We start from the raw sequence: 11264 nt of genomic DNA, 5'->3' as shown, positions 1-11264 counted from the left end.
ACTAGCACTTAATTCAAAAATAATTGTTCTATTTCCAACTAACTATTTATTGCAATAAATTAGGTGATGAACTTTATTTTAGTTTAGTCATAAAATAATAAGGTAAAGTTTTATGCTAAAAATGTCGACTTCGCAGCGTTGAACACCAAATATTGAGTATAAAAAAAAAGAAAAAACAATCGTGAAAAATGGCGGCCAAGTCAAAGAAGCGGCTGTCTAAAATTGAAAATAAGTTATTGAAATTAGAAAAATTAGAACTAAAGGATGTATTTTGTTCAATTTGTCAATCTGTTTTAATAGAACCTGTTACCTTACCGTGTTTCCACGATTTTTGTCAACGTTGCTTTAACGGTAGCATAGAAAATAACGCTTTGTGTTGTCCTCTATGTCGATTGCGAATCGGATCCTGGCTAAGAACAGCAACAAAACAAAAGAATTTGGTGAATGTTGAACTTTGGAATTTTATACAAACAAAATTTCCGAAAGAAATAGAAACTAAAACAAAAGGAGATGATGTCCATTTGCCAGATGGTAAACAGTTTCATATGTTACTGTATAAACTATTCAATCGATATTATTAATGCCAAGTATTAGTATATTTGTATTTGTTTACTATTTTGTATTATCAGCCACGTAGTTGTAATTGTATGATATGTATGGTCTATAATTATTTTTGTATATTGTTGTCTTAAGCCATGCAAGACAGGACTGCTCTAATGCTAGAACCCAAGAATTTGAACTCAGATGTAAACTTAAGAAATTTAAGTGTACTGTACTTGCTGGCACCTTGTGATATGAAGTAGAAATACCCCTAGATGCCCCCGATTTGCTAAACCATCCTTATAACCATTGAAATGTATGTTTATGTTCATGTTTTACTTTTCAGAAGTACCAATTCTACGATTAAGTGAACCTGGTGAGATTAGATTAGAATATGAGGCTGAACTAAAACGTCTGAGAGCAGAACGTCTTAGGCTTGAACATAAGCACATAGAGGAGACTGAATTACTAATCAAGTATGTTCTTTATACCTACTATTTTTTACTAATTAAATCCAACCATTGTCATTTCATAAACTGACCTAAATTAAACTAACCAAAAAGAGCTTGGATACAAAATTTTGCAATTTTTTGCTAACAGCTGATAAAAATGATTGTATTCCATGTTATTCCAAACGTTTGTTATTGTTCATGATGATTGTACAATTATTGAACCTGAAATGAATTGTAGAAATTATGTTCTAGGAAAATCCAAGAAGAAGAAGAAGAGGCAAACAAAAAATATCTAGAAAGATTAAAACAAGATGAAATTTTAGCACAACAGATGCATCAGGAACATGTGAAGGACACTATTCCACCACCAAACACACCTAGGAAGCTAGCTCCTAAAGCAACTGTCACAAAAGCTAAATTAAAAGCTACTAAAATAGATAGCTATCTGTCTAAAATACAAGCGCCCACCGCAAAAGAGTAAGTTACTTAATATATTGTTTAATATAGAATAGAAATCATATCATTGAAAAAAATAATTATCTGACAGACTCATTGTTATATTTGAATCCCTACCTAACCTATTTAGAAGCTTAAGTAGCTTTAAAGCAATAAGGCTATACATAATATCAAAACTAGGTTCAGTGCAATTTATTGCCAAAATTGAATTTTCAATTAAGTTTAATATAAACAAATGTATGAAACTGCTTGCGAATAAATATTTTCTTGCATATTTAATGTATAAATCTTGATGTATATCCATTGAAAACTAAATCTATGTTGTGTGATTATTTCAGTAGTCCATTAATAACTGATGATAATACTAGCACAGATGGTTCCACTCCAAAAGCACAATCAACCAACACTGTCAATGGAGCTTCCCCTGAAATGGTCCCCAGTTATGGTAAACTAATTAAGAGCTTTATAGATAAAAAAATTAAAAATTCTCCTAGTTTATGGAATAAAGAAAATGGAGACAGTGTCAAAGAAAAGGTAAGAATAAACAATTAATAGTTAACTAAGGTTATTCGCATGACTAGTAACTATGTTTATTAATAATGTATGCCCAACCAAAAGCTATAGTTAGATTTTTTAAATGAATATAAACAAGTTATTACAGTTATCGAACATTAGGAATTATGAAAACCTAGCTTGTTTTCCCTCTGTATGTATTTGCATTGAAATAAAGAATATCAATTTGTAGTTTTAAAATTCCTTGCTTAATTCCTTACTGTCACTATAATAATATGAAGTCTGTTTATCTTTGTTTTTTTATATTTATAATGTATGTAAAGTAGTAGTAGTAGTAGTCAGAGACCAAGAAATTCCATTTGCTACAATGCCTATAACTATTTGCTCCATTCACTATTGATAATGTTTCCAGAAAAATGAGCCACCTGAAAAAGATAAAACTACCTCGGAAGAGAAGGTTAAAATAAAAGGTTCAGTTCCTTCACTACTTGTATCACTGCCATTGCCATATACAGGAATACTCCAACATAAAATTAATGCAGCTGAGAACAGAAACGTAGAGACGGGCAGTGTGGACTCTATGAGACAGGAATTGTGCTATTTCAAACCAATAGAGGGAACTTCTCCAACTGGGTATGTTGCAATCAATTGATTCTGTGTTATCTATGGTTTTATTCATTAGTTCTAACATATGGTCAACTTAAAGGAAAAAAGCAGGCACAGGTCGTGATAGATATGAATCTTTGAAAAAGTACTGTAAAAAACTGAATGGATGAACCGGATCTGATACTTCTTTTCACTTGTTAAAGATAAACATATAACTTACACATACCTAGTATAAATTAACATATACCTAGTTTACATTGGTATAATTTTTTTTCAGATTCAGTTCAAACAAGGGACTACCGATTCGCGTTCCAGGGCTTCGATTGGACAATGATCCGCCTTCGCCGTCCTGTGACGTATCACCAACACGAGCGCAGTATTTAGAAGGACTCTGCCGCCTCCGCAACTTGTCCTTAGCAAAAAACTTACCATCAGCATTTGTCATAGCAATTGATATATTGAAAGTTAAAAAGGTGACTATAGTTTTATACCCTATTACCGTATTTTACCGTAAATAATAATTATATGAATCGTGAAATAATGTTTTTGATTTTACAGGAAACTGTTACAAAGTGTGAAACAAGGTCTAGAGTTAAGAAAACTACATCCATAAGCCCCAGCGTCGCACCAGCCTTGCCCATCAAAAGAAATCCCAATAGAAATAAGCAGATAGTACAAGTTGATGGTATTACCAAATTAAATAATGAAACAAACCTCAGACGCACAAGGTCCATGGGGAGCATATCTAAAGATGAAAATGAAACAACACCAAAGAAGGGCAAGATGAAGCAGAGGAAAGTGTCGTCAGAGCGAAAGCCATATTTAAGAAGTGATTCTAAAAAGTCAAGTACCAAAAAAGAGTCGAGCAGTCCACCTTTGATTACAGAAACGCTAAATAACAATAAGGTCAACTTAGCTGTAAAAAATTTGTCTAGTCCATTGAAGAATTGTAGTAATGTTACGAAAATATTGCAAGAGCAGCTTAGGATTGAAAAGTTAATTGAACAGGAGAAAAATGATTTTGAGTTCGCTCGGAAAATGGAAGCGGAATGGAATGGACGGCGGCACCCGCGGCGGGCAACCATCAAACGACAAGTGACTCTCAACTATGCTCTCAGGCCCGCCAAAAAACTTAAGGTGTAAAGTAACTCATAGTTCTTATTCAAGCATTTTTAGTTTAGAAAATTTCTGTGGTTGTTTATTTAATTATATTTGTTATTTTGTATCTGCTATCGCCATTTTGATTGATTGGCTGGATTCAGGTGTTAGTCAATTTTATTATGTATGACTATGGAGAAGTTTGCAGTTTCAATGTCTTTAAAATATATAATAATAATAAATAATATGATGTTTAGGCTTAAACTTAAAATTTCAGAAGTAGAAACGTGTTACGTAATTATAAAAGTGATGTATCCTGTATCAGCAAACTTCTCCAGAATTTATGATATATTTAATTCAGACTGGTCGAAACTTGCAGCTTGTATTTCTCACCGATTATTTTATATTTAAGTAAATTTTATGTAAATGTATAAGTAGATAGATGTTATACTACTTGTAATCTTAAAAATGGAAAATAATGATTTGAACAATCTCTATCAATTTATCAATAGAACCACATGATGGTTATTCAATTTAAACAAAATTAGATTACAGAAATCTTAGATTTTAAATGTATGAATATTGGCCATGTCATAGCGTAATTTAAAAGTCTCGATTTTAATTGATAATTCCGGAAGTATATAAATACCCAGCTCTATACAATGGTGTGTGGGTAATAAATATAATTTTAATTAAACTTTTTGAATCTAGTTTCAGTCAAACTGTTTTGGGCAACCTTGTAATAATAGGTGATCGTATAGAGCTGTTTTTCTGCTTAACCTTAGCCATATTGTCATTAATTAGTGAAAACATCAAAAATATTGACTAGTACATAATCTTATGTATATCGTATGCAGCAAAAAATAGTAATTTAATAAAATATGCAACGACATGTTACCTAAATTCCGATATTACTCCGAAATTTATGGCGCTCGAATCAAAGTTGCTCTTCAACTTATAATGCTTGATGTAATTAATAGAGATGTGTTTCATTAACCGGCTGTTTGGCTATTCATCGGTTTATGTAAATACTCGTTTAGACTCTACAAAAACATGCAAGACTAGAATAGTAGGTTTGCTTTAAAACTTAATAGGTAAATAGATGTTTTTATGAGTGCCGGTTAATACGAGTTAAACTCGGTTTTGTAAAAGATCTGTAAGTGAACAGATTGACAAATTGTACATTAATTATATAGGAAAGTCACAAGTCGCACAAATTCGACAATTATTTGAAATAGTTCCTAGATGATTTATGTTCTCGATATAAACCACTATACGCAGAAGTAGATCTGATTCATTAAAAGACTTAGAAACTGTAACACTTTACGTACTGAAGTAGTTCCATGTACATGAGTGTTTTTAAAGTTGTATTGATCAATAACTGGACATTTGCGGCTAGGTTACGTCACTTACATGATAGTTAAGGGGTTTGATATCCACGAAAATGAAGACTAGAGTAGATTCAAAACTCGTTGAAAGTATAAGGTACGGTCTACCATCTGTAGAATCTGTATTATAGTCTAACAACTTAGTAACATAGCAGGTTCGCTAGCGGAGGAAAACAAAATTCAGAATTTAGATCTACCCGATTAGTGACCCGCAGGTGAATGCAGCTGACGGTGGTTTGTTTGATACACCTACTGTATTTTGAAAATACATAGAATTATCAATTATAATCGTCATGTCAAGGCCTTCTACTAAGTTGTGGGACTATAATTGACCATCGTAATTTACATAGCAATTCTGTAAACTCGAATGCAATAAGGGCCATGTCGATTCTATTCGCATTCGGGTCTTAATGAGTTGATAGCAGCGGGTTTTGTCGAAAACGAGCCATACCTTATTTAATCGTTCTCATTTTGTCATGTATATTAGTCATATTACTTTTGCCTAAAACTTCGAAGAACGTACATATTTGTATATATCTATTTTTTACTCGAATTTGCTTAAAATATAAGTACGTGAGAAGGAAAAATATTTTATTCCTCATTATACTCATAACGATACACTAGCCAGATAGTCGGAGTACAGCGCCCTGCAGCACCTCGAGTAGCTGCGATCGTTTATTGCAAACAAAGCGTCGGAGTCATATTTGATATAATTCTCATGGTTTGTTCGTAAACGACTTTCCATGGATCTCATGACTTGTGATTAAACTTGTGATGTAAGAATTTTAAGTTTAAAATGTATAGGTGTACGTATTTATAATGTGGTGCTCTTGAATCCAATTATAATAGGAAGCTTCCACACTGCAAACAATATACAACTTATGAAAAGTAAAGGGTCCGTTTATTTTTGTCCATTGTCGTTTTTATAGACCGATATCGACGTAAGATAACATGAGTAATTTTGTGACCGTCATTCACATTTACAATACTTGTATTACTATTCTTATGAGAAAGTTGACTTATATTACAACATAATATAATTTTTATAATACCAATATTTGATATTCTAAAATGAAATAGTGTTTTAGAAGGCCATAATTTTTATTGTATGCCACAGTTCAATCCTATTTAATGCAGAACTTGATGTAATACGAAATAAATTGAATAATGAGAAATCTCAATAAATAAGTTATTTTAATAATAGAAATTATCAGATGAATACTGCTATAAATACTCATATTTGTATTAGTTGACAAATCTGAGTAGTTATTATTATTTGCTGAAAATTCAATTCCTCCAATAACCCGCAATGTCGTCCCTTGTCACACATGACAGGTTCTGAGCTTTGTCCTGTATGACGCTGGGAACCCCTGTATCCGTATTGGTGGCCTGATAACTATTTATTATATATAACTATAGGACGTGCGGTCGACCTGCACAGGCACCTGTAACGGAAAACCAGGGCATGTATACCACTGTACTGTTTGGTAACACCTGGGTACTTACAGATGTCACACTGGTATTCTGTGGTGGAGACTACTTTTGTTCAAATCGCTTTACCATTGTCCTAGCTGATACCTGCCCCATTCGCAAACTTAGTTTCATGGGTGTTTTGGTTTACACATAGGTGTTTCAGATCTTCGAATCTTACTCTCCCAACAGATAATGTTCATCAGGCGGATAAACGTTTGCTAAGGCGTCATTTTTATATTACTTTCAGTTATAAGAGACGGTTGAAGCAAATGGAATAAAACAACAAAGAACTTATATTCATCACACATTTATTGACAAAACTTGTCAGGAATAGTCAGGACATGTGGCAGTATGCCTTAGGAAGTAGCGGCATACGATATCTAGTTACCAGCAGTGCCGTGCGGCACAAGAATCTGCGTTGATTACTCGTACAAAACCTAGGTCAAGTCCTAAGTATTTCCAATTTTCAGTAAAATTGTGGCAGGCTTTCTCAAAATTGAAATCCTGTTAATAAACATGACTGTATCACAAACATTTTATACGCGCGGAGAAACCACTCCCACTGTGTACTTTTCTGCTACGCTTTTGATGACAAATGACACAGACTTAACAGTATGTTATAAATTTCGACTGCCTTGTGGTGTTTTCCATCGCCCATTTATCAGCTTAGGCCTGGTTTGGTTCCCTTCTGTAAACAAAAGACAGATATTACTGTCATACATATACTTCCAATGATTATAAAACAGATTTTTCAGACAATCTTAATAAGTAAATATGTCGCAGTAAGATAGATAAAGCCGTAACATAGTTATATCCCTAGGGATATAATTATATACCGTAATATAGTTATAAAGAAGAAGTTTTGGGCAAACCGACATGGGTAGGTTAGGTTAGAAGGCTGAGGTCCCACCTCAGCCTTCGTGGTTATTTTTTTTTAAACCTCCCAGGGGAGCCCCGCGAAGCGGGGCTCCGGCGACATCTTCAAACTCTCATTATAACTATGTTACGGCATATAATTATATCCCTAGGGATATAACTATGTTACGGCCTTATCTATCTTACTGCGACAAATATACTGCTATACACATTCATTTGGTAGCGAAATTATTACATTGCTATTATTATACTATTAATAGTATTAGTACATTGCTAAGATATTGGTGTAGATTTCGGTAACGCAGGGCTGTAAGCACACATGCTTCAAACAATATTTATATTAAACTTTGAAAGTTCTATATGTTTGCAATACTCATAATAGTACTATTTGTCTAATCTTATATTCTGTAGCATAGATTATGTACAAAATAAGTATTATAAATAAATACCTACTTATTATTTTTGATACAGGTATTTCCTCAATACAAGTATAAATCTCCATCAAGTGTTACTGTACACCACACACTCCTGGACGGTTGCTAGTTCTCTGAAGCACTTTTCGAGCACCTGCAAAAGCAAATGTTACTTTACTTCCATCTACAATTTAGAGCAAATATATTATTATCACAAAAATATTTCACAAACTCATTATTAAATATGCCTAGTACCATAAAACAAAATAATAAATAGTTACCACAGACTTATCAGTCAAACTCACACTGGTTATAAGCACTCTTGGTAAGCCATTTATCCATTTTCTATAGCTACTGCACAGAAAGAACAAATACATATTTCATACATAGATAAATGTCAGACCATACCATTGATTGCACACACTTCACTTACCGCAACTCCTCTGCGTGTAGACATAGTTCATCTCATTCCAAGATTGAGTGCAGCACTCAACCCTTGCAAGATACACACACAGCTGTGCACACCCAATGACATCTTGACATCCTAAACTTATTAGCTCCTTAATAAAGTAATAGAACACATCCACAATCAGATGTACACTCACACCCAATTCTGTATTAAATTGGATTAAATATTTCTCACAGTCAATATAATAAGTTGTAAAAAAAAAACATCACCCACCCAGTCTTAACTAAAAATTAAACATCCATCTCAGAATAGCATACATCTTTATTGAACATGTCCTCAACACACATCACAATATAACACACAATGCCTACTCTAGTCACCTTACATCTAATACATCATCATTTGGATCTTATTTCGTCCATAAAATCATACTGTGATAATCCTATCACATCATAACTTTACGCAACTTAAGAAATATAAATTTACTTAAATAACCTTTAGTTTAGAATCTAACCACCATACACTCATCTCTGTAACAATGGCCTGCCAGGGTTCTCACCTCATGTCTGAGACTTGTTGTTATTCCACCCACTGCCAGATCCAGAACTAGATCCACCACCATTACCATTGCCATTCCAGCTTCCTTGACCACTTGGCCAATTACCTTGGTTCCAATTGCCGCTTTTGCCGCCATTCCAACCTTGACCACCTCCACCGCCCTGATTCCAAGCTTGGGGTGGGCCATTTTGACCCCAGTTTTGATTACCATTCCAATTTTTCCCAGGGTTGCCTTGTTGTGGACCACCTTGCCAGTTATTGGGCCCAGAATTACCAGGTCCACCCAAAAAGCCTCCCCAGCCTGCCTGATTAAGAGCTGCGGCCACAAGGCTTATTGGCAAATTGAAATTAGCTGGGGGACCTCCATTAGGATTTATTCCCAAGTTTTGCATGTTGAGAGAGTCAATGTTACTGTTGCCACCATTGTTGCTTGGGCCTCCAGAGGGGCCAGAGCGATTACCATCCCAGTTGTTTGGGCCATAAGAATCATCTTTCCAATTTTGATGAGCCTTAGTTTTAATCTTTGGTGCTGCACTTGATACAGAAACAGAAGCACCTTTAATAACATGATCTTCCCCACAAAGACTTTGAGCTACCTCTGGATCCAAGAAGGTAACAAATCCAAATGCCCTAAAGGGACGAGGTACAAACACATCTGTTACTTCTCCAAATTTAGAGAAATACTCACGAAGATCATCAGCAGTCATATCTTCCGTGCATCTTCCTACAAACACTTTGCAAGGCATCTGTGGCACAACACCTTCTTTAGAATTAGGAATACGAACATCTACCCAGCGTCCATCTATGTTATGTCTTTGAGCCAGTGCTCTCATTTGAGATGCATATGTAGCGAAACGAATAAAACCGAATCCTTTAAACGATCCATTTTTGTCTCGCTTTAACTGTACCATTACAACCTCACCAAACTGTTCAAAGTATTGCTTGATGGACTCCTCTGTTGACTTCCATGGTAGCCCAAGACATATTAAGTCTGAGCACGTCAGTTTCTTTTCCAAACGCTTGGTTTTGGCAGCTGAATTTTCTGGAGACACATCCTCCATTTTACGCTTGTTTTCTTTGGGAAATACACAAATGTAAAGATGTTTGCACCAACCCACTTCGCTAGGTGGATGTAGTTTACCATCACTTAAACGAATACCCCGAATAGATTTGCTTTCAGGGTGACGATATTTTAATCCACAAGCACCGGGAAACTGGGCCACGAGGGTTGAAAGTAAGAGAGTCCCGTCCATCTCACAAGGAATTTCAACGGCGTTAGAGTCATCTTCATCTTCGCTTACTTTAATATATTCGAAATAATCTCCATTAAAATTTCCGCCTTTAGAACACATAATGAAGCTTTGATATCAGAAACGTATATACGAAATACTCAATTTACGATCGCCAAGAATTCAATGACAGCAAAGCTAGCAAAGATGGCAAATCGGCAATGGCTGCCGGCTGTCACCAACCCGTGTTGTCAACCCGAACTTCAAAAAAGACGTGGAGACCCTTATAAAACATATTATAACTATAGAAATAAAAATAGCAAATTAAAGTGCAGATAAAAATATGTAGACAATACATTTGCATTTTATTTCCGCCTAAAATAATTAAACTGAGAACTTATTATTTAGTATGTTTATTTTACTATTATTCACCTTTCTTTTTGCGATATGCCTAAAGATATAATAGTTTTTTCGATGCAAATTATTTTAGCTATATAATATATAATACGTAGATTTGCAACAAAAGTTCGTTGTCAGGAAAGGCTGAAAATACGTAGATCTACGTACAAAGATGTAAAGTAGGCAACATTGGCTGTCAATCCAATATAGCTCAAAGGCTGGCAAGACATATTTAGGCCCTTCGTACAGTTCGTACACAAGGCTACGCAAACCTTCGATACCTACTCAACTATTTTTGTCTTTTAGCGACTACACCCTTTATATATGTGTAATTTGAATTATGTTGAATAGTCAAAGAAGTGTTTTATCTCCTATTTTTACTCTCCTTTTTACTGTATCGACAGTAGCCTCTATAACAAGATTTAGATAAACACAGCTGAAAGTTGAAACCTCCCTCATTTAGGGTGTACGCATCCACCGAGCGTGCATATTACGGGAGCGTCGCGTGACAGTCGCGTTCCACCAGCGCGCAGCCCGTGAACAGTGCGAACGCTGCGCCCACGCAGAACTCGCATGAGGTTCCACCGTTCCACGCAAGTTCAAGCGCGAACGTCGCTCGAACGTGCGAGAAACGTGCACGCCCAATGTGGGAAAAGCCGCAGCTGTGTCCAGATCCTGTTATTGCCAAGACATGGTTAAGAAATCCCCCTCAAAAAGTATTTTAGAAGACAATAAATTAGAAGAACAATATCCGATTTAGAATAACAATAAATTCTTGGCACCTGTTGTTCATGAACTATGACTTTAAATCTACATTGATATGTCAATCTTTGAATATCACAGGTAGATGGTCA

The 11264-nt window shown here is 35.0% G+C and overlaps 2 protein-coding genes across 4 annotated transcripts; one reads left to right on the top strand and one right to left on the bottom strand.

Annotated features, from left to right (window-relative positions):
• The first annotated feature begins 188 nt into the window (after nt 1-188).
• Nucleotides 189-4283, top strand: LOC142981372 (uncharacterized). Of its 2 annotated transcripts, none has more exons than XM_076127259.1 (7): nt 189-531; nt 887-1016; nt 1245-1469; nt 1790-1982; nt 2374-2594; nt 2845-3040; nt 3126-4283. In XM_076127259.1, the coding sequence occupies exons 1-7, from the start codon at nt 189-191 to the stop codon at nt 3708-3710; spliced, it is 1893 nt and encodes a 630-aa protein (XP_075983374.1). In that variant the 3' UTR covers nt 3711-4283. The 2 variants fall into 2 exon arrangements, with proteins under 2 accessions (XP_075983374.1, XP_075983364.1); XM_076127249.1 differs by having other exon boundaries at nt 1787-1982.
• A 2526-nt stretch (nt 4284-6809) lies between these two features.
• Nucleotides 6810-10256, bottom strand: LOC142981381 (TAR DNA-binding protein 43-like). Of its 2 annotated transcripts, none has more exons than XM_076127271.1 (3): nt 8784-10256; nt 7856-7969; nt 6810-7214 (listed from the first exon to the last, which is right to left on the bottom strand). In XM_076127271.1, exon 1 carries the CDS (start codon nt 10132-10134, stop codon nt 8785-8787), a length of 1350 nt encoding a protein of 449 aa, XP_075983386.1. In that variant the 5' UTR covers nt 10135-10256; the 3' UTR covers nt 6810-7214; nt 7856-7969; nt 8784. The 2 variants fall into 2 exon arrangements, with proteins under 2 accessions (XP_075983386.1, XP_075983393.1); XM_076127278.1 differs by having other exon boundaries at nt 8889-10256.
• Nucleotides 10257-11264: the final 1008 nt, after the last annotated feature.

Source organism: Anticarsia gemmatalis, chromosome 2, assembly GCF_050436995.1.
Source record: "Anticarsia gemmatalis isolate Benzon Research Colony breed Stoneville strain chromosome 2, ilAntGemm2 primary, whole genome shotgun sequence".
Taxonomy (NCBI): Eukaryota; Metazoa; Arthropoda; class Insecta; order Lepidoptera; family Erebidae; genus Anticarsia; species Anticarsia gemmatalis.
This window is presented reverse-complemented; position numbering and strand designations above follow the sequence as displayed.

What these genes read in the sequence shown, in the direction of transcription:
- LOC142981381 (XM_076127271.1), bottom strand. Translation starts at nt 10,134, where the DNA reads ATGTGTTCTAAAGGCGGAAATTTTAATGGAGATTATTTCGAATATATT.
- LOC142981372 (XM_076127249.1), top strand. Translation starts at nt 189, where the DNA reads ATGGCGGCCAAGTCAAAGAAGCGGCTGTCTAAAATTGAAAATAAGTTA. An exon ending in CAAGCGCCCACCGCAAAAGA is followed by an intron (nt 1,470 to 1,786) that starts GTAAGTTACTTA and finishes TGATTATTTCAG; the next exon opens with TAGTCCATTAATAACTGATG. An exon ending in GAGACAGTGTCAAAGAAAAG is followed by an intron (nt 1,983 to 2,373) that starts GTAAGAATAAAC and finishes TAATGTTTCCAG; the next exon opens with AAAAATGAGCCACCTGAAAA.